The sequence below is a fragment of the Dryobates pubescens genome, chromosome 14 (assembly GCF_014839835.1).
Source record: "Dryobates pubescens isolate bDryPub1 chromosome 14, bDryPub1.pri, whole genome shotgun sequence".
Taxonomy (NCBI): Eukaryota; Metazoa; Chordata; class Aves; order Piciformes; family Picidae; genus Dryobates; species Dryobates pubescens.
Window position 1 is genome coordinate 20,304,344 of NC_071625.1, and position 23,886 is coordinate 20,328,229.

The 23,886-nt window shown below is 39.5% G+C and overlaps 1 protein-coding gene across 1 annotated transcript in view; it reads right to left on the reverse strand.

The window, feature by feature from the left end:
- Positions 1-23,886, reverse strand: part of TG (thyroglobulin) — a 135,102-nt gene that overhangs the window by 100,054 nt on the left and 11,162 nt on the right. The window contains exons 9-22 of the mRNA XM_054167162.1: positions 21,301-22,347; positions 19,110-19,697; positions 17,720-17,962; positions 17,247-17,384; positions 16,889-16,966; positions 16,327-16,439; positions 15,842-15,953; positions 14,364-14,564; positions 10,234-10,443; positions 7,925-8,079; positions 7,063-7,219; positions 4,810-5,034; positions 2,103-2,252; positions 506-676 (exon numbers count right to left, since the gene is read on the reverse strand). Coding sequence (XP_054023137.1) covers positions 506-676; positions 2,103-2,252; positions 4,810-5,034; positions 7,063-7,219; positions 7,925-8,079; positions 10,234-10,443; positions 14,364-14,564; positions 15,842-15,953; positions 16,327-16,439; positions 16,889-16,966; positions 17,247-17,384; positions 17,720-17,962; positions 19,110-19,697; positions 21,301-22,347 — 3,588 coding nt within the window. The remainder of the gene's footprint in view (positions 1-505; positions 677-2,102; positions 2,253-4,809; positions 5,035-7,062; positions 7,220-7,924; positions 8,080-10,233; positions 10,444-14,363; positions 14,565-15,841; positions 15,954-16,326; positions 16,440-16,888; positions 16,967-17,246; positions 17,385-17,719; positions 17,963-19,109; positions 19,698-21,300; positions 22,348-23,886) is intronic.

Sequence of the window (23,886 nt, forward strand, 5' to 3'; positions counted from 1 at the left end):
CAATTCCTCTATCTTGGACACTCAGAAATGGTCATGGAGGAAGGATCAAGGTAAGCAAGTAGCAGAAGAATTAAGCTGAAGTGAGTTCTCTACCCAAAGAAACATTTCAACTGCCCCATGACTGAAAGAAATAGAGATCATCACCTTGGTTTCATAACTATGATCAGTCTCTGAGTATGCACACAACAAAAGCTGTTAGCCATCTGAGAGCGCAAGATACCTGCTTATCTCTCTTCCTTTACCAGAAACAGTGTCGTGGCCATGGTGGTCCTGGGCTGATGATTGTATTTGTTGATCTTAGAGGTATTTTTCAACCTTCATGATTCTAACATTCTCTGAAATTACTTCCTCAAAGTAATCAAGAAATACAAAATCAAGGCAGAATATGTCTTATGGCAGAGGCCACAACTATGGAAAAGGGAATCCCTATGATGCAATGAATCTTTTCATAAGGAGGTTTCACTTCTATAGGATCAAAACATATCCAAAATATTCTGAAACTTACCTAGACACTGATAGTCTGTAAGGAGGTCATCTGTTTCTGTCCAGTCCAGTGCTGCTCCAAAGCTATCAATGCAGAAGGATTTCTTAGTGTCAGAGTCTTGCTGGGAAGGTCTATACTGGCCATTTTCATCACACTGCAGACCTTGATCATTGCTTTGACAATATGTGATACCTGTTACAAATAACCAAGAAAGAAAGAAAAAAAAGGTACTTTGATAATGCTATCACTGGGATTTATAAATTGGTTTTGGTTGGAAAGGACCTTTGAAGGTAATCTGGTCCCACTCCTCTGTTTAATTGGGTTCACATGGAGTTGCTTGCCCAGATATGTCCAGATAATTTTATAACATCTCCAAAGCTGGAGACTCCATAGCCTCACTGGGCAACCTGCACCAGTGCTCAGCCACTATCACAGTAAAAGATGTTCTCCATTTACTCTGGTCCTGTCAATGCAGTAGGACAATGTTTCAGTGTTGTAGGACAAAAGTGCTCTGAGTACAGCAGACCTCACTGAAAATTAATCTAAAATTTGCATAGTATTTTATGCTCTGAAGCATGGTAGCCTCACTGCTTCAGTGTTACTGCAATTCATATTCCAAACATTTCTAGGATTATCTGCTGTGAATCAAATCTCCTTTTACGCTAATTACTGCAAAGCAAAGAAGTACAGAGACAGAAGTGTACCTTTATACAGGTTTGCTCAGTGCCTGCTGCAATGGATCTGTGAAATGTGATGAAGAACAGCAGCAGAGTCATCACATCAGTTAATTCAGTGAACTCTTCAGAATTTGTGTGGAGACAGCAGGGAAGGACAGAAAGAAGCAAGATAACTGTGTACAACATGACCTTTTGGAAAGGGCTGGCACTGAAACAGCACACAGGCAATATTGAAACCAGACAAGCCTGTCTGCGAGCAGGCACTTGCAGTGAAGAAAATCTAAAGAGCAAACATTTAAGCATGGGAGTCCAACACCTACACAGGGACCAAATACAGAATGGTTTGGGTTGGGAGGCACCTTAATAGGTTGAAACAGAACAAAGCAGACCCTACACTCACCAATACTCCAAATAAACCCATTTTTTCTTTTTGTTATTTTACTCCTTGGGCTCATTATGCAGACAAAACTGAATTTGGTCTTAACACAAGACTTTCTTTATGGAACTGCATGCAAAACTAGGTCATTTAAACAGAATACACCAACTTTAGTGAACATCAGTGGTTGCTTAGTGAGATTTATTTGTATCTGTAGGGGAAAGAGCTGCATAAAGTGTTCATGAACGTGACAATAAATGAACTACATAAGATGTTTCTCACTGACACTGAACACCCAGATACCATTCCTGAGGACAACAAACATGTCTAAAGGAACCACAACATCCTGGATGAGACTGACCGCTTGTTTCTCATGCCTTTTTGGTCAAAACACCAGACAGTTTATTTTGACTTTGAATGTATGCAGAAGGGATCATATCCATCCTAAAAACCCCAGAGGGAGGATTTTTTTTTTTTTAACTTACAGCTGGAAAAAAATAAAATCATCCAGTAGTTATTTGAAGCCAGAATACAAAGTATAAGGCAAAATATGAGTTCAACTTACAATGATCAGCACCGATTGCCCCATAGGAGTTGGTAGTTTTGCCCACAGGACACTTGATACATGAGGAACGTCCTGTCTCATACTGATAGTAGCCAAGAGGGCAGGGAATGCATTCATCATTCTGGAAATGACTGCCTGGAGGACAAACAACTGCAAAGAGAACAACCACCTTATTGCTCTTTTGGAATGCAACCAGTCCAGGCATTCAGGCACATATGTGTGTGTATGTCTATGCATCACATTGGTAGGCTTGCCATAGGTTTTGAGCCTTTAACATATGTATTTCTAAGTGGTATCACAAAGGTAAATGCTCCTTAAATGTTCATTAAGCACACCAATAACTGGAATACAGATCACCCTAAAAATATTCTTGAATTAGTGTACCTCAAGCTATCTGGAAATGCCAAGTCCAGGCCTGAATTCCATATGTCAAATCCATTTGTAACAAAATTAGGCATTTTGTGGATAAGTTGTGAAAGCAAACAAAGGAACACAAGCTATAAACAGAGTAACTTCTGACACTACAGATAGAAATGTAAAGGCACCTGAGAACAGAAACTCCCAAAACATCATACAGAAACACACTGTATGGTAACACCTTCATTCACTATTCCTGGTAATGAAATATTTGGTTAGAACTTCCAAGCTAAACAGTAATGGCTGGATTAACAATCACTAGTTGTGCACATGACAACCCAAATGAAAAGCATTTCCAAACAATTCTTAGGCTGTACATATATCATTTCCAGAACAATCAGGAGTAATAATTCCAGCTGACCTCTTGCATATTACAAAGAAAACTCTTTTTCTTCAAGGAGGTCATGAAATACTGTCTTTCCCTCCAGATCTTTTGAATAAACATTAAAGCACTAGAGTCACAGACAAATTTTCAGGACAATACCTTTGCTTGTTACTTCACAGCTGCTTTCCAGATGTAGATTTCCTTCAAAACACTATCAAATGTATATTTTGGGACCTTGACAATGTGCAAAACTTCACTTCTGTTCTTGCCCTACCTCTTGACAGCAATTTAAGCTCATATGAGAGTGAAATGGTACGGAAAATTGGCCATCCCCACTGAAATCCACATGATGAACTACTGTTCTGGCCAATACAGAGAAATGAAAATGAATTTAACCTAAATTATAATAGACTAAAAAGACAACCATAAAAAAAATATATCAAATCTTCCTTCATAGGATCTATATGGGAAAAGGGGAAGGTCTAGAATGAGACAACTATGAGATGAAATTTTCCTTCAAAGTATCTAGCAAGGCAATTACTCTAGGTATAGCACATATCTAAAATCAATTACAGAACTGAAAAATACAGGATCAGACAGAATTCTCCTTTCTCAAGCACATTATTTAATACACAAGAGGATCTGATACATTTTAAAGACGTTTTCCAACACATGCAAAAAGGATCATACTCTTTACAGATGAACAGCGGTAGGAATCAAAATGAAATGAGTAACCCACACCTAAACTGAAGATACAGTGCAAAGGATGAGGAAGACTATTAAGTAACTGAAGTTTTTTAAAATTAAAAAATTGAGCTTTTGAAAGCATCCTCCTGTTTTTCTTTGTCATTTTAATCACAATGTGAAAGTAATATCTGTGTCTTCTATCACATTTCAAGCAGGTAAAATTGCCTTCTGTTTCACAAAATTAGCTTAACAAAAGGGCAGAATAAACAGCAAAGAGAGTGGGTGCAGAGATACATATTTTATAGATTCTATACCTCTTGGAGGTATGGATAATTTCATCTCTAGGTTACACTCAAGACAATCACAGAGAGGTTAAGTTTGAGTACAGAAGTTGGACAAACCACCATATTTTACTTCTTTCAAGCTTTAATATTCATACATTTTAATGATACAGGAAAATGGAGAACAGCTTTGAGTCAAAGTCTCAGAGCTAAGCAATAGCACAAGGCCCAAACTTTGTACCTTTAAAACAGGAAAAAATAAAATATAAAAATAAACCCAAAACTTAATCCCTTACTCCTGAACATGAAATTTGTAACCTGGTCTCCATTCTAACTAGATTTGAGTTTCTGCGTACCAGAGAAACAACACACTGAGCAGTAAATTCTAGGGCAAAGTACAACTCACTGGAGTGACAGTCGAGGGACATGACTCCTTACAACAGTCTCCTTTTACATAGGACCAGCTGTCACTGTGCTTAAAAACTGTCACAACTAATCATTAGACTGGACTAGACTAGAATAGAATAGAACAAAATAGAATAGAATAGAACTAACCAGGTTGGAAGAGACCTTTGAGATCATCGAGTCCAACCTGTCATCCAACACCATCTAATCAACTAAACCATGGCACCAAGCACCCTATCCAATCTTTTCCTAAACGCCTCCAGTGATGGCAACTCCACCACCTCCCCGGGGCAGCCCATTCCAATGGCAAATCACTCTTTCTTATGAAGAATTTCTTCCTAACATCCATCCTGAACCTCCCCTGGTGCAGCTTGAGAGTGTGTCCTCTTGTTCTGGTGCTGGTTGCCTTGGAGAAGAGACCAAACCCCACCTGGCTACAACTTCCCTTCAGGTAGTTGTAGAGAGCAATAAGGTCTCCTCTGAGCCTCCTCTTCTCTAGGCTAAGCAACCCCAGCTCCCTCAGCCTCTCCTCATAGGGCTTTATAATGACTCCTAACAACATCAAGGAAGGGAAAGCTAAAGTGAGACATACCACATCCTTGTGAATTTGGGGCTGCTTTGCCAGGAGATGAATTTCTTCGGAACCCACTTCTGCATCCTAGCTGCACACTTGGAGACAGATCAAACTCTTCATCCTTGGCAAAATCAACGGAAGAGTCTGCTAGAAATTGCTCGGAGTCCAAATGCAGCAGAAAACCACCATCCTTAATCTCTTTTATAAAGGCTCCAATGAGATTTTCTCCAACAATTGCATTTTCTAAAGGGGGGTGGGGGGGGAATAAAACAAAATAACATGAAAAACATATCCAACACGGGAATAGATAACCACACAGAAATTAATGAATTTTAAGTTAAAAATACAGGCAGATACAGAAATAAAAACCTGATAGTATATTGTAGATAAAAATGAATCTGTATGGAGTCTAATATTAAAGTCTTAATCTCAAGATAAGCAGAGGGTACTAACCAAACACAAAACAAATTAAAAAGTCTTCAACACTACATCACACTGAAAAACTAAAGCATCAGAGAACAAATTTGATTTCTGAGTTACAAAGATTCATCAGATGAAAACAAGGATTATCTGACACTAAGATTTTCTGTTTATGATTTTTTTTCAGTGGGTATCATTTGCTTCTTTTTTAGCACTTTGCCGGTTTGGTTTTGAAGGATGATTTTGGCAATTCAAGCTACTACACAGCTCATACATTGTTTAGACTTCTTGAAGGACAAGACATTTTTTCACATAGAGAAATATCCTGTAAATTGTTGCATCTTGTGTTGTGCAGTGGGAAGAAATCTGATTTAAGGTTTTGCTTCTGTTGAGCAGAACACTAATTTCAACAGGAAAGGAATCATTCTACTACCTAGAGTTTATATTGGCCAAATGAGAAAGTGAGAGAAAACAGATAGAAAAGAAGCAAAGAAGTAAATGTGTTCTTTGTAAAAAAAATCATTAATAAAAATAATAAAAACCAAAACAACAGAGCACAGCTTAAAATTGTTGACCATATAGGGCAGGGATTGATTTCCTCCAGTGTGGATGACAGGGACTGTTTACTATATGTTCATCCACCAAAAGCTCATTTTTATAATTCACAGTCATTTTGCCTGTTGAACAGAAGAGAGAAAAATCCCTGCAAATGTTCCTCAGTATTTCACAGCAGAAGTCTGAGCTATGAAACCAGATGGCATAAGATCCTCAGAAAGGGATTTCCACAGCCTCAGAATTTAGTATATTTTTATCCAAGATAAAAAAAAAAAAATGGTAAGGAAGCATTCACAGGTGATTTAGATTTGAGGGGCTCTGTTTGGAATATATTCATGCTGTGCTTCTGTTTAGCAATTTCTTTCTCAGCTACCTAACAGAAGTTTAAAATAAATAAATAAAAGCCAGAGTTTTCATTTACTTGTAAAGAAGCAAGGAGAAGACAAAGTTATTATAGTAATGTAGATTTTCAGATCAGAGGGTAAATTTGCTCACTTTGTGTAAATACACCAGAAAATAACTCGGGTGGAAAGACTCAGAGCTGCCTTAGAAGGTAATGGAAGTTGATGGATTCAAGAGCATACAGACAGCAGGTTCTGATCTGCCTCTTCTGAACTCAGTCATTCTCTGAAAAGCAATTTTAATATTGCGGGGAAATTATAGTGTGGAGAGGGTCAAAAATGTAACACTTTCTAAGTGGAACACCTTCAAAATTAATGTTTCATATAAAACCAAGCACTCTTGTACTTTGATCCACCTTCTGCAAACTGCTTGAATATTTATGTTTCCCTTATAATCTGGAGCAACTGAAGGGATGTAAACATAAACAGACTGTAAAGCCAAGAACCACAAAATCACTGCAGCTGCTGTCTCCACTGGCAAGGCTTTTGAATTTGTTTCTCTTGAGTCCGACCCAATAGGAACACCATCATTTCCACCACTGAGGGCCTGCCCAATGTAAATTAATATCTGGGACAGCCCAGCTCATGCCCAATGAATTAATTTTAAATCTCAATTAAAGCAGTTGGGAAAGGAAGACCCATACAAAAGAAATATTAAATTATAGCTCCTTTCCACTGTGCAGTCACAGCCTGAAAAGAAAAATGTATCAACACCAAAAGCTCAAATCCGCAGCTCCAGTGTTTTAAAGACAGACTGTTTCAGTGGGCACTTCAAATACCTTGTTAGTGCCTCCTAAGAGTAGACATGGGGAAGCAAAACAGTTGAAAGTAGGTTTAATTTACAGAAATATCAGAAGTGAAAAACCAGCCAAATAACCAAGAACCCAAAACTTACCAATATCATGTAAATCAGGGAGAGAAGCTGCTGGGATGTTTTCCAGCTGAGTCCTCCATGTGATATTCACCCCGAGGCGGTCCGTGCTCAGGCATTGAACATAGACAGTGGAATCATCACAGAGAGAAACTGAGCCCGTGTTTCCAAATGCATTTACCTCAAATTCAGAATTAAATTAGCCAACCTGAGAACTTTCTAGTTCTTGCTTTTCCCTATTCATTTGCACTCTGCTGTGCTCAAAAGCAACACTTTGCTTACTGTAAGAACAGTCAAAATGTTCTCTTCCAGCAAAACCTACTTGAAATGAATACTGGACTGATGTTACATGACTTCTATGGCTACATTTAAGATGATCTGCCAATGTGGGGTCATAGATTCAGAGAATACCACATTGGAAAGGACCTCAGGGATCATCCAATCCAACCTTTCAGGGTAAGAATATAGTTTAAATGAGATGGTCCAGCACCCAGTCAAGCTGGGCTTTGGAACTGTCTAACGTAGGAGAATCCACCACCTCCCCTGGTAGTTTATTCCAATGTTTAATAGTTCAAACGATGAAAAACAATTTTCTTGCATCCTAATCTCCCCAGTAGCAACTTGTCCCCATTGCCCCTTGTCTTTACCATGTGACTCTTTGTAAAAACAGAGTCTCCCTTCTCATCATAGCTGTCCTTCATGTACTTGTCAGTGAAAAATATGCATCCTGTTTTCCCAGTCATCTATATGAAGGTACTGCCAATCCTCACACATTTTCTGGCATGCTTTCCTCTTCAAACAGGCAAAGTTCTACTTTGTGTCTCACCCCTTGGTTTCTTATAACACAAAAACCCCAACCAAACAGCCAACAAGGAATCGAAGTTACCTGGAGGTGACATAAACCACGAGCCTTCAATTCATCTAAAATAAATATCTGGAATGCCTGGAGTAATCCAGAGTAGTCAGAACTACATGTCTTCTCAAGAGGCAGTAGTATTTGAAAGTGTATTTGAGCTTGGACTGTCTGAAATAATTGGAGCTCTGAAAATTAAGTAGAAAGGGCATTTAGTAGCCTTAGTAATGTAGACATTGGATTTCAAAGTTACTCTGAAAAAAAGACAACACCAATTTTTATCTTCCTTGAATAGCATCTCCTCATTTCTAGGTGATAACTATATGTGTTTTGCACTAGGGGACAAGCCAAGTGGTATATAATAATAAGGAGGTATTTCAAACTCGAGCACTAACTTACAGAAGGGTAAAGAAAAATCTGAGTCATTAATGACAATTTTTGATAATCCTTAGCAGATACCCAAGAAGTAGATGAAAGCTGATCTTATGCCCATACTTAGAAAAGAAACAGGAAGGCAACCTTCTATCAACCTTTGCCTTTCTTAAAAAAAGAAGTCATAAAAAAAAAAGAAGTCATAAAAAGACTTCTATTTAAAAAGGAATTAAAAATTAAAGCAATTAATACTAATTCAAATGGGCTTTCAGAAACCTAGCTCATCAAATTAACTGAGAATAAATTTGACTGCTTAATAATAATGCTGATGTGGACATCTACAAGGGCCTTCCAGATTTTTGATAGCAAATCAAAGTGATGAGAACCACACAAATTAATGAGAAATCTGTGAGCTCATCAATCACAAAATGGAAATCTATTTAACCATTTTTTAGCCAGGAAATAAAAAGGTATAAATTTGTCTCCACTGAGTTACACCAATCCCAAACTTCACAGAGAGTTTGTTATCTCAGACTCAGCACAGTAATAATGCTGTCATGCCACCTCCAAATGGAGCTTATTCCACAGGCCTGGACAAGCTACAGAGCTCTCAATCATTCATCTTCTCTACAGACCCTCATTCCATGTGATACAGTTGTCAGTGCTGAAGTGCAGTTCCTAGTCCCTCAGCTCAAAATGACTGTGGAAAAGCCTGGAAAAGTTCTAAGGCAAATGGTGCTCCCACCAGAGGACACAAAAGTCTGCTTCTTCCTTCAAGGCAGAAAGGCCTCTATCTGTTTTGTTTATCAGAGAGTACAAAAAAGTTGACTTAACTACAATCTGTAAGTGCACACATAAAGAACAGGAGATAAAACTTTTAAGAGTCTGGGTAACTGCCCATAGGAACAAATTACTAATTGTTGCGCTGGACTCTCCAACAGCATAAAGTATATTCAGTTGCCTTCTGATGTGCTGGGAATTTTCTTCTTTCTCCTTAAAACCAAGCTCTATTTCAAATGCAGATTACAAGGGGAAGTCCTGAGCTTGCATTAAACTGCATCTTGTCTCAGTTTGCCACACACTCCCCTCTCTCTGATTATTCAATCCCCATCAGGCAAACATGGGTTACTTCATAACACGCTACAAAAATGTAGAATACATAATTACAGACAGACAAAAGCCTTCATCTGAAAGTTAAAAGTTTAAAATAACTTACATTTGGAATAGAAGACCTGGCTAACAACTGGAAATGTCTCTATACAGGGGTTTCTACAATGGATTTTACCCATGCTGAGATGAAGAGTAGCTGCAAATTTGGCACCAAGGTCTCCATTCTCAAAGTTCAGCACTGCTACAAACTGAGATTTTGATCAGAATGTATGTCTACTTGAAATAATTGAAAAGGCCAACATTAATATCTAATTATGTGAGCTCAGAATACACAGCTGATTCTTTCAAGATTTAAAGTGCCATTTTTTTTTCTTGAAAGAAAAATGGTTTGAAAAGTATCACTAGTCAGCCAACAAAGACAACAATAAACCTAAAAGAACAGACTGCTGCAAAAAGATGCAGAAGTAACAGTGACTTGATTATGCAAATAAACAGTCCAGTCCTGCCAAATTCAAACATCTGGTGCTCATCTGTTCCTCCAGGACTAAGTGGTTCCATCAGAACCACTTCATGGTGCCAGCATCTTGTAACTAAGAAAAATCTGCATATAGATTGAATAACTATTTATAGCTGTATTATTACAGAAAAGCAGGACTGTTTCTGGCGTAGGAGCCGGCCAAGAGACAGATGAAGATGGCAGAAGACAGGACTAATATGCTGCACCTTAACTTAGCAACTACCATAAAATTGTTTCATGCAATTATTGTCATTCACACAGCAGCTTTGTGATGAAACTGGATTTCTGTGCATGTATTTACAGGGGTCTGCAGCCTCCCCAGCTCATGACAGTTCAGACTTACTCTGGCAGGCCTGGGAGAGCGGGGCAGCCGAGACCCATCGATGCTGTTGCACATCACACTGAAAGGATGTGTTGGAAGAGGCACTGTGGAAGCCCTGGCGACACACCAGCCAGCACTGTTGAATGCTTGAAACTTGTCCAGAAATGTCTTCACAAAATACAGCTCCATTGAGAACAGACGAGACTCCAAATGGCAGAGCACACTGTGGACCTTTAGGTACATGAGAACAGGGATACATTAACAGCATACTATGAAGCACTTTGGCAAAGAGTCTACAAACCCTCCTATCAACAGAGAAGAAATGGACAGCATTCTGTTCATTGCCCACTCATATCAACTTGGATCTAGTTTGATGTCAGCATGGTTCAATTTACTAAAGCTGATGAATATACATATATTGATTTTGATGGCTAATGCAATGAGTCCAGAAAGTTACATGCATCATTTCTAAGAACAGATAAGTTTAAACAGTCATGAATAAATTTAAGCAGGAAATGAGAAGTAGGTTTCTAACCATCAGCAGAACAAATCTTTACAAAAGACATCCAGTGGAAATAGGCAGGGCCCAAAAAAAATAATATCTCAGTTCCTTTCAGAATGAAGTTTGGAAACTAAGATCAGGAGTTCGATACTGTGGCATCTTCAACAGCATCAGGATGTTTCTGGTGACCCAGCAAATCCTTAACTGTAGTATACAGCTTTGGAACAGGAGCTCAGAGTTTACCCTGCCAGCTCACTCTGCATCAGGCCAGTCATTTCAACCCTGATAGGACACTCTTACAGACTGTTATAGCAGGCTAACTACAATCATAATTGATTTCTGCTGATCAGAACAAGCCAACCACTTCACTCAATATTAGCCAAATCCCAACCTAATTACTGAATATATCTAGTAATATTAAACTCTTACGAGTTTTAGAATTACAAAACAGGGAGGAAAAGCCAACTTCCTCACTTATAAATAATTATAATGACAAAGATAGTTTTATATCATACAATTCACTTGCTTGGTGTGTATATATATAATTATTTTCCAAATAGCAATGCTCAGATCAGTCCCAACCTCCCTAGTCACTGGAGAAAGGCAAATGCTGCTGGTAGTTCAGGTCAGAGCAGCCTCTCTCTCCTCTTCTGATGGATATATGAAGATTAATTCCTTAACTTAGCAGCCGCTTCAGCTAAAGCTTAAAACATTGCAAGATGAATCTAGGAGCCAGTGCACACTGAGCATTTCAGGACTTCCTATCTGTCTCTCTGAACTGCCAAACACAGTTTTTTCCTAAGTCTTCTTTATAGTACATTTTCTGCAGTAAGTCTGTAAATGGGGCCACTAAATTCCTTCTCTTCACTCACTGACTCTATATGCAGCCACTTTTTCAGTAAAGGTGGCAACCTGGCATCCTTGCTTAACAAACTTTCAATAAATTCCTCAAGCTTTTAGAACCCAAATACGTTACTGTACAAAAGATCATAATATTTCACCTGACCAGTATAAACAACATCACACATTATGTATAAGTTAAAGTATATAAGAATCAGTCTGTGGTCTATTGCTCTAGCACATTCCTAGATAAAGCAAGTCAAATCTAGTCTTAACTGTATGCTGTCTTCTATTTTCTGTTCCAATGAGAGTTGGTGTGCAGACTTGAGAAATAACCAGTCCCAAAATGTAAGTGAAGAACAGTTTCCTGGTGTGGTTCACAGGTTTCAGTTCACAATTGGTAATTTGCTCATTTATCCCTCTGTAGATGTCATCTCATTTCCTATTATCAAGTCTGTCATTGTTCTAACAATGTTGTTAGAACAGTAACTATTGTTATCATTTTGTCATTGGTCTATTTTTGCCCCAGTTTCTTGGTCCTGTAGAAGTGAATCAGAATCCAGATGAATAATAACATTACTTTCATAAGTGTTTCTAAAGGTTTCCATATGGAAATTATTGTCTCTAGGACCTTCTAGGGAAGGTTTCTTCCCTCCTGTATCTACTCAGAGATGTGGAAAGTGAGCGTGAGGATGGGAGATCTGTGTGAGGACAGCTAGGATATTTGGCATCATCTCTCCAGTACATGTCAACTAGAAAAAGTTGGATTCTATCTCTAATGGAATGATTAAGCTAATGAAAACCTCATTGTGTGCACTATGCACTGTGAAGTTATCACTTGTTTACAGCTGTCTGTTCTGATATTGAAAAAGTTTATTACATCTTCCCACAACAATGCCTTCTTTTGCTAAATAGACAAGATCTTCAAGACTGTGAGACAGTACCCCTTTCCCTTTTTACTAGTTCCCAAGACCAAAGGTAAAAGGCTAGATAGACCAAGGGGGAAATTATCTATTTCTTCTTTATCCTTACACAGTATCTAAATTGTTTAGAATGAAAAAGCTCCATTACTATTCTAAAATCCAGGAAAATCATTAAAAATTATTTCAATGGCATTTTCATGCAGAAAATAGCAAATAGCTTTCAGTAAAGCCAGGTTTCCGCTGTATTTTCAAAACAGTTCTCTCTTTCAGCTCAGTCTTTTAAAGAAGAAAGGTCATTAATCATTCAGTTACTATTTCCTCTAGGAAAAGTACAGCATTACAAGATCCCAAGAAATAACAGATGTGCAAGTAAAATGTAAAATCATCTCAGGGTACCCTATACCCTTCTTAGGACATATTCCATGAATTCCTTTGGAATTTAGAGGGAAATCTACAAAAAATGAGCTTTCAAGGACAGAAGGAGATATCAAGGACTTAACACTTACAATTAGTTCTGCTTTTTCTCTGGCCTACTAGAAATGCTTCCACTTTCCCCTGTTCACCTTCAGAGTCCATGGGAACACCAGTCCATATTGTCGAGCGATGGGTGTCACACAAAATTAATATCACACAGCAGCATATTCTACAACATATCAGCCTATAACCTGAAAGCAGGATGGCAGCTGCACTGTATTTATTGGGCTGATCAGCTCTGCTTTTCTGAAGAGTTAGAGACACATATTGGATAGCTACACTCACTGGCTATTCCACTCTACCTCTGCAGATCATTTCTTCAGAGCTTAGCTGGGCATCTCCACTGAACACCACAACGCATGGGGTAGATACAACCCTGAGGTCCCCCTGTGGCTTTTCATAAAATCCATCCACACAGCTCTCTATTTGTAGAAGACAGTTCAAAAACATTATGATGTTGGTGGTTGCCAAGCTGGCTGAGAAGTTATTTAATTGAATAAAATGCATTACAGCCAGCTGGGCAGACAGGGTCAGGTATTTGGTTGGTGAGCAGGCATGGCTCTTTGCATAGCAGAACCACAAAAGGAAGCTGAAGAAATTTCTTATCATGTGGTCTCATTTTCTTAAATCTACCAACAGCTCTCATTTAAAAAACAAAAATCAACAAAAGAACTATAGAAACAGCATCACCCGGCACGCACTAGTTGAAGGGTTTGGGGCTTTTTTCCACATCTCTGGTTTCTACTAATCATTACACTTTGGGGCACAGCCTTGTAGAAAGTTTAATTTGATTTGCTGCACTTCAGTGATGGGAAGATGTTTAAAGGCCATCGTAAGTTAATTTTTTCCAAATGTTTTCCATTTGGACATCTCTTTGGAAACTATGAGTGAATTCCAGTGCTTCACAGCTCTGGTCATGCAGAAAATACTCTGTGAATATGTAGCATTTTTGGCATATCCTTTTCACAACTCTAGTCACAAGCCCAGAGCTGAAATGGCAGAAGAATACATTTTTCAAATTTTATCCTAGTCAGTTGAAGAACTTTTAATCCCAAAGCCAACCCAGAGTGGAACAGGTTCAAGCTTATGGCAAGTTGTTCCCATTGACTCTTCAGCTAAGTTTCATAGGCCAATTGCTTCGATTTAATCAACTTTGTAAACAAGGAAAACTCAAAGATCCATTTCCTTCTCCTTTCTCCCTGACAAAGCACTTGAAGAAAACTGGACACCATGCCTAGGTAGGTCTGAAATCCGCTGCAGCACAAAAATAAGCATACTGGTCAAGCAAAAGTCTCTATGAAGGTGTGAACAAAGAAGATTAAATAGAACTAAACACTGGAAAGAGTTAAGATCTGAGTTAAATTCTAGACCCGCATTTACTCAGAGGCAATGAACCTCAAGCAAGAACTCACTTGCACATGAAGGTCTTCCCCCACTTATTCGTGTCCCTGGCACCTCTTCTCCATTGTCAAAGACACACCAGCAGCTGTCTTGATCCTGGCTGCACTGCACGGGTGAGAAAGTCCCATTGTCCCCATCACACTGTGGGACATAGCCTTTGCCAACTTCTTGTAAACCAGTTTTAGACTTCAGGATATTACATAAACTAGGACCTTTAAAGAGAGAAATTAATTGCAAGACATAGAATTGAAGACAGCAAACTGTCCTAAAGACTTTAATAGTAATGCTTGCAGACTGTTTTATTAGAAGGAAGACAGACAAGTGATCATGAAACCATAAGCAATTCAAATCATTATTGAAACAGGGAATTACTTCCACTAGTACAACAGTATTTATTTCTGAAGATTAAGATACATGTTATATGGCTTTGGATACATGAAATAGTTGGGGGAAAAAATATTGATAGTTATTTTGCATTTACATCGGGTTTTTTTGCCATAAGTGTGATAGGGTGCCATTTAGATGCTGGTCTCCCACAACTAACCAAAACAGGTACATTAACATCAAGTGGCACTTTCTGACAAGAAGATACAAAAGTTCAGTCCAAACCCAGGTCAAATGTATTACTGATTTGATTTATCTGCAAGTGACATAGTAAGCTTGCAAACCTGTGCAACAAAGCATTACACAACTAATTCCTCTGTTAATGCAGTTACTTATTCCTTATCAGGCCTGTTGAACATCTTCACAGAGTTTTTCATCAGTCTACAAACTCACTACTATCTTCCGAGTGACTACCTACTCTGTTACAGATGTTTTAGGAGAAGGTTTGCCTAAAGACAGAAGATTATTCCCCTAAATTTTCTGTGGGAGATGGCAAGCAGAAAATCACTAGCTGGAAAACTGAAGAAAAAAGTCCAGCAGAAGTATAGGTTCTTGAGCTGCCCATACTGCTCAGAAGAGTCAGTGCATGTAGGGCATCTCAATTCCTACAAGCAGAGATTCTTCAGTTTTTTGGATTAACTGCCTCCTATGAGATTTCAACAATTCTCTGTCTTTATTTGAAGACAATAAAAATGTGTTATAGATGTAACTGCATTCCATGTAGTAGATGTGGTCTGTGTAAAATGGACACACTGTCAGCACATGGCCCAGTTAGACAGCTCAGGATTCACTGCCTTAGAAGACTCATACATGAGCACAAAGAATATTCTATGGTGAAAGAAAAGGAAAGCAAAACTAAAATGCATAGAAGCCTGTTCATCAGTTTTTCTGGACTGGTTTTTTTTCCTGGTGTTATGAAAGTAAAGGATAACTATTTTCAGACATTCTTTCGATGTTGATGAGCTTGTATGTACCATATCACTGAGGACTTCAACTGTAAGCTCCCTGTGTGTCACAAGCATCATTCTGAAAAGGAAAGTACTCGTGCTGCAAAGCATGAGGCATTCTCACTAACATCACAGGCTGTGGGTAAAGTATTACTCACACTCAGGATCGCCATCCAAATCTTTGTTGCCACGCTGAAATACTTCTCCTGATGCAGGATCTACACACCAACTACCTGTGTCAGATCTCTGTAGCACAGCATATTCTCCAGTCTACAAAGAATCAACTGCATGTCATTGCAGAACAGTATATATTAATACAGACATGTCACAATACATACTACAAAGTTTGGTTAAAATACTTGATTATTTGCCCATTAACACAACACATTGAAGAACCACAAAGTATTAAAATAAAGTCTATCTAATCTAATACACAGACCAGGCCCTGAGAGACTGAAAGCCCAATGAGATGAAATTCTGGCATAACCTTGGTTTGAAATGTCTATTACCTTGCCTGATCTACTCCTTCCTGGTCAATTTCATAGTTTGAGAGCATCACAGACCCTATTGTGGGACATCTGCATCCAAGTTAATAGGAATTCATATGGGATGCTTAAGGAGCATGTTGTTTATGTTAAATCACCTCAAGGCAGTAGGGGATGAATAGATCAGCTGCAGAGGCACCCAGTTTTGAATCGCTTTGTCTCCAGCTGGAAAGCAAGGCATTGGTGCGAGACCGCTGACATGATGTCTGGCCTGTAAGGGGAAAACATACATGCATGTTGAAATACAGTCAGCTTCTCAAACCTAAGATAGAGAAAGGGGTACATCCCCAGCTCCTTCACATATCTGCATTAGGCTCTGCTACAGCCTAGATTCCTGATTGGTGTTTGAAAACTACAGAACAGGAACATACAGGTGGGAAGGAACATTTGGAAACCTCTGGATGGACATCTGGTCCAGTCCCCATTACTCAATCAAGGCCACCAGCAGGGTCCATTTTCAAATCATGCAAGCCAAAATCGCACATAGTGAAATTAAATGAATTAGCAAAACAAGCATAGAATTCCTCATTTGTGGTTTTTTTTTCCCCCAATGGTTAGAAACAAGCCTTGCTTAATGCATACCATACTAGAATTTTTGATGAATAGTAAAATTTGTTAAAAGAGGCAAAGGTAAATATTTAGGGAGCAAAAACAACTCACATTTGGGGAGTTCTGCTGAGCGTGAGACCAAGGAATCCATGATGTAGTGTCCTCTCTCATCCACACACCAGCAATGACCTGGCCAGAGAAGAAGAGCAGTTTATTTTAGATGCTGTACTGCAGTATTCTTTCTTGCATGCTGGGAAGATTTTCACCCTCAGCAACGTTTATTTAGGAGCCCAAAAGAGCTGCCAGTTTTGTTACTCACTCCATTCAGTTTTCCACCCATCTTATAGGTCGCTTCACCTCTCTCCACTTTGGCTACAAGAATATAAGTTTTTCCATCTTTTTTTATTGGAATTCTGCTTAGATTTTCTTTCTTCAGAGAGCCCAGAGTATCTTGTCAGCAATTGCTCACCTGTGCTCTCATAGCACTGGATTGGCTCCCAGTTTCCCAGGCCATCACACTGTGGGATGTAAGGGAGAAACCCCAGCTGTGTTGCTTCCCCAGCAGAGCGTTTTGAAGTGGTGTGATTGCGCCAGTAGAAATGCAAGACTGTAAGAGACAAGTTAAAAAAAGCCATTAGTGGCCAGTGCAAGATACATTAAATGCACATGTCTGCAGATGCCTGAATGTTCCCTGTAATTTGGAAGGCAAATTAACGCTCTAAGTACATAAAGGCTGGTAAGCGTCCAGATCATACATATGCATCTTGTCATACATATAAGACATTTGAAATCAGTTCGAGGTTGGCAGGTTAATTACAATGATTAATTATACCTACTGGGTTGCACCTACTCTTCAGCAAAGTTGAATTTGACACAGAGTACTCCTGCACTGAGTTGAGGCATTAATCTATTTAATTAAGCTTTCATCTCTCTTTTGCCTACCTGAGTGTGCAGCCAGCTGGAGAGCATAGTCACTGCCTGATAACAGCTTTTCAGAGACCACCACTTCTGACTCATAGAGCTGAGAAGAACGCAGGAGGTCCTTGTCTGTAAGCTGTATTCCATTTGCCATCAAGAAACTCTCTCCAAAAGCAAAGTGGGAACGATTGGATGCTAGGATGAGCTGCTCTGCCTCCTCCAAAAATTTCATGGCTTCCTGCTTAACACTTTCACATATACCAGGACCTGAAGAATCAGATTAATGGCTTTGATTTAAAACCAGTAAAAATGTGAAAATTAACTGGCCTTTTAATTAGCATCTTCTATTTCCTTCTGCAGTCCACTCACTCAGTTTTTAATTGTGTAATGAACTAAGCAAACAAATGAGGCTTGTCAATGCTTAGTCCAAGAGTAGTACCGAGAACCATCCAGACTTTCTCCAAGTCTTGTGCCAAATCCTTGATGATTTTAAGCTACTTTCTCCTCATTAGTTACAAGTGGGGTTAATATGTTTCTACAGAGCTGTCCCTCAATTTCTGTCATTTGAAAAAAGTGGATAGTCGGAAGAGAGAGAGAGAAAGGAAAATGAAGATACTACCCTTGGGTCCAGAGTGGCAGCTGACACTTGTCCTGTCTTCTCCATATACCTAGTGGCTCAAAATGGCAGTTCAACACACTGAGCCAGCTCTGTGAAAGTTTATCTGCTAAAATAACTCTCTGCTGATGTACTTCATCCTTTTCATCTCTCATCTGCCCACATCTTTGGTACTCCACATCCATTTGGAAATTTGTTATTCATTGTGCTGTCCCTTCCAGATGAAAAGTTACTATACCATGAGAGTAGGTTTAGTGACTACATTCATAATACAGGTCACTTGCTGAAGTAACCTCAAAGACACCCCAACAGATTTGGTAGAGACCTCTAGAGAGAGGGTTACCAGATTTCAGTGCTAGCCTCACTTTTCTCCTAGTTACTTCTAAGAGATATCTGTCACTCTTCACTGTGCAGTAAGAAACAGTAAAGAAAATTCCTTTTGTCTCATTTTAAGGCATTCTTGGGAGTAATTTACTGCAGAGTATTATCCTGAATTTCCTATATAAATCTTCATGCACTGTTTCCATCTTCAAAGTATCCTTTGCCATCTGGCCAAATATTTTCTTAAAAAGCATCATGTGTCCAAATTATAAAATCTACAAAACTTGATATGGAACTTTATTCTCCCTTATTCCCAAAGCTGAGAGACTATGTATTTACCAGAAATTAGTTGCCCTGCCTCTGGTGGCCAGTGACAATGATGATCTTTCCAACAATGTATTGTCTCCAAGACCACAGCACTCGAAAGAGCTTTCCTCTTATGTCATAAAAATAAAGACCAGATACATTGTTACTTACATGCTGGGACCTGGTTCACCTCTGCCTTTGTTCCTTGCAGCTCTTCCCCTTTGCTATCAACACACCAACAGTCACGAAGTTCAAAGTGGCTTAATGGAGTGCTGAAATCAGTATAGGGTCCTGGGTAATAGTTTAGTTGTTCATTTAGAAGCTGCCAGAATATATATGGATCCAGTAAAATGTTCTCAGATGCATAGATCACATTTCCTTCCAGCACTTCAGGTGGGAGATCAGTGAAGGAGGAATATGTGGTGAATGCTGGAAACACATTCTGGTGCCCAGCTTCATACAAAGCTTTAATAAAAGCTGGAAAGCCTTGGGAAGATGCTTCTTTATATCCAGTTATGATGTTCTGTAGACTAGCAACAGGCAAGGGCTTGCCTTCGTTGTTCTCTGCAATCCACCTTTCATACCACTCAAAGGCTTGCTCAGGAGGGCCACTGCACTGCACCTGCCTCCAGGCACCATCAGCATCACACTGTGGGAGGTAAACGCTGGAAAGCTGAGACAGAGCACTTGGATCTGACAACAGGAGTTTCATAGCCTTTAGAAAGTCCTGACCAGCTGTTACTTGGCAAGCACTTGGGCCTGGGGAAAAGAAAAACATGCATACCACGTCTTATGAATGTGTTGAGGATATACAATACCCCTTACTCTCCTAGTACTATAAACACCATTACTTTAACTTGGTCACTTATCCCAGTGCTAACAACAACCACCTTTTTGGCCTTTACTAAGACAGCTAATGCTATTAAGTTCCCACGCTGAACCAGGGTAAGATTCCAAAGGTATGTGAGCACTGAAAGATGTATATAGACATGACTTTAAATAGGGTATTTAAGTACATTAGGTGCCTGTAGTTCTTACTGGGGCAGGGGAGGGGAATAGGTGCTTGATGCCACTAAAAGCCTTCCTGAATCTGTTCATAGCAGCTTGGTATTTTCTGCTACACCTGATAATCTGGCAGTTCTTATTCAGCCAACCCCTGCAGAACTGACCATCTGAATAGCAGGATAATGATTTTATTTCCCCTCAGACCTAACCAGAATATTCAAATTCTGTTGTACTCTCTATTTTCTACTGGATGTTGTTGCTCAATATAAAAATACCATCCCTCAAAATGCTGGAGTGAATTTGTTTTGGAAGCCTTTTCTGCCATCTCTGGAGCCAAATCTCATTTTGCCAATTTAATTTTGGTGATTATCTACAAACCTAGCAAAACACAGGAGCTCATTGGCTTTTTAGCACCAGAGAATTATGAACCTGTTTGGTTTTTTTTTTTTATTGCATTACAGGTGGGCTTCTAGATATAATTTCCCTATCGTTTCAGCTTATTGCAGTAAATTCCCCACTAATTCTGCAAGTTGCTATTCAAAGGAATTTCTTCACTATGTACCACTAACATCTTGCTGGACACTGCTATTCATTTTGAAATTAGAAGTGGTGTCTTCTCATGCTCTTTTCTCCCTGTTGATGCATTCAGCTGACAGAAATGTGAAAGACCAGGTGCTTCCTTCTTCCTTTTGTACTCCATTAAGAGAAAGGCAAGAAAAGGTAGCTGATGGTCTACAAGCAAGCAACAATGATAAATTGATGTCTGACAGGTGATTTGCAACTCACTCTGGCCTGACTGTGTTTGAACTCCTGTGACATCCTACAAAGTTGAGTATATATTCTTGGGCTAAAAGACTAAAAGATGTTCATGGTTTAAGGCACCGAAGCTCTTCAGTTATCAGGACAAGCATGAGTCAGTGACAGTGCCCAGGTGACCTGGTCCTAGAACTAAAAAGGCTTTTTCACTTGGCATGGGTCACATTCAGTTACACATAGATGCTCCATGTCTCACGGGCATCATGGATGTTATACACACTAGCTACCCACTTAGGTAAAGACATTTGCCAATGACATGCTCATTAACAAGAAAAGTTTCCAGGCTTCTCTATTTCATGTGTGACTACCCTACACACTGAGAGAAGAGATGAACATCTTTTAAGGTTTAAGATATAAAGGTTTACATACACTGTATTTCCCACAATTCCCCTACAACTGTAGGGCTGATTTGCTTTACTGCTAGGTGAGAACATTGTTTGCATATGTCATCCATGTATTTCCAGATACAATCAAATATGAAGAAGGAATAATTTCCAACACAGTATGAAGCATCCATGAATTTGCACTCCCTACCACTTACATTGTGTTGAGTTTCCATCTTTTTCCCTTATTCCTGGAATAGTCTTGCCATTCAGATCAACACAGAAGCAATTTGTTCCATAACACTGGAGTGGCAGAAAGTCTCCATTCTTGGTACAAGAGGGAATAAAAAGATCTGATCCTGCAGGCAGGCTTTGCTTCAAGTTTTGCAGGTTTCTCCTTTGCTTCTCGCAATCAGTGGGACATCTAGGACGTTTGCCTTGAACTCTTGAGCCTGGAATTTCCCTGCCTGAATTGTCCAAACACCAGCACTCTCCTGCATAGCACTGAACTTCTTCATATCTCCCTTCCTTGGTGCATGTTGGCACAAACAGGTCCCTTGGCTCCTCACCACAGTCTTTGGATCTCAGCGCTAGTTTCACCACTTCACCTAAATCTTCAGCAACACTTTTGGGGACAGAAATCACTTGTTGAAGAAAAGTAAAGAACTCTGGTAATTCCAGAACAGAGGAAAGGAATTTCATCATATTCTGATTGTCCTGTAGAGTTACCATGCGGCCAAAGCTGCCCACGAGAGGTGTGCTCAAAATAGAGCTCCCCTTTGATACCTCCAGAGAAAATGCCTCAGCTGATTCCAGGACTTGGCTGTTATCCCTCTTTTCCTGCTGTTGGAAAAATTGGCCAATGCTGTATTTCCCACTAGGGCCAAGTGCCCCTGTGAAGTTAAACTGGATCAAATTCTTCAAGAACCTTCCTCCAAAGAGGTTTTCTTGAAAACGCTTTGGATTGGCAGTAAACTGCAGGGCCATTTGAGCCAGTTCCCTTGATGGGAACATCCCTGTGATGGCTTCACTAAGGGTGGTTTCCAACCCAGGAATCTGGCTGCTTTGTGCAAATGGGGACAACAATCCAGAGTCCAGAAACAGCTCCTTGAAGGAGGGAGGGCAGGGTCTTGAGAAGCCAGTTATTTTTTCCAACTTTATGTCTGGCATGGAAAAGAAATTAGGCTGACTGAGGTACCCAGCAGGGCCATAAAAGATTCTTGACAAGGCCCGTCTCCTCTCAGAGATGCAGACATGTTCTTCACCTAGACAAAGAACAAAAAAACCAAAATAAAACAAAATTTGTAACCTCCAAAATCTGTAACTCTATGGCTATCTTTCAAGAAGTCTCAGCAGAAACCACCACAGTTTAACCATGCACACCAATAAGGAAGTTTGAACAGTTGTTGAATACGTTCTAGAAATAAAATCTTCCAGTCAAGACACAAAGTGGAAGGAAATATTCCTTCACCATTGCTGAGTTGTCTGCTCTGTGGTCTTTTTCTGGTTCTATTGTTTTCCAGTGTAAGTCCTCATCCTTGTTCCTACAGCAGAAAGAATGAATGAAGTCTTTTCCAAATACTTTAACTCTCTCACAGAGCGCCTGCTGCTAACAAAAACCTCTGATGATTCAGCTGCAATGTGTGAATCTAAGGAAGAGAAATAGACTGCAGAAAAACAGGCAGTTATTTTAACCAATGCCCACTAATGAGGAATTCATGAAGGCTTCCTACCTAAATCTTCAGTTTCATAGTGAAGTGTTCATTACAGGAGGTCTGACAACAAACTGTTAAGATTAGCAATAACAGAGTGCTAAGAACCAGATGGCATTCAGAAATGAGCTCTAAGGCAAAATACATGTAAAATTTCAATAAGATTAGTCAAGTGGCAGGATACTTGGGGTACCAACACTGGCCTTGGCTTCCCATACCCTGAGCCATGTCATAACTGTATCTCTATCCAGCCCCATCTATATGTGCAATGGCTCTAAGTTAGGATGCAACACATCACTGAAGAAGGACCTCCATAAATGACAAGTTAAGGCTCCAAGGACATCAAAAAAAGATAAAAAGATAAAAAGACACTGAGGAGCAAATAGACAGAGTGGTTATGGCACTGACTGGACCTCTGGAATGTATGCAGCAGCTTGAATTATGAGCATAATGGTCTGGGTTCAGCCTCCAATTTGGGGCCTCTGCTGCCTGCAGAAGCATATATGGAAGCTCTGTATTTTCCCCATGTTTCTTCCACTTTCTCACTAAGCACCACAGCTGTCCTTGTAGGGGACAGGATGATGGATAAACAACTTTGGTCTGCCTTCCTTGGGTTCTCTGTCCTATACCCACTCATTCCACATTCAGGCAATATAATAAACCAGTAAAACCTATCAGCTGTTAGCAGTATGAATATAAGGTGGAAGTCTTAAAAGCTGCTAAAATAGATTATCAAGTAATCTGAGGCTCTGTGATCAGCATCTTTCTCACTCCTCCCTTCATACCCTTGTCCTGCTCTGCAGTTCCTGGCAGGGTTCAGGGTCCCTCACAGTGGTTGCTTTGTAAAGACATTTTCTGTAGGATGGGCCCCCTCCGTTCTCAGTGTTGGCTCTTGGTAAGCAGAATGAAGAACATTCCTCCAGGGACCAATGCATTAGTGTAAGCCAGAATCCCACAAGTACACTAATATAAAACAAATGTAGGATTATGGTCTTTAAATACTCTCCCTTCCTACTCACTGTTGAAATCAAAGCAAAGCAAACTAAGAAGGAATAAACAGAAATAAACTGCAGGGGTGAATTTACTGCTAAA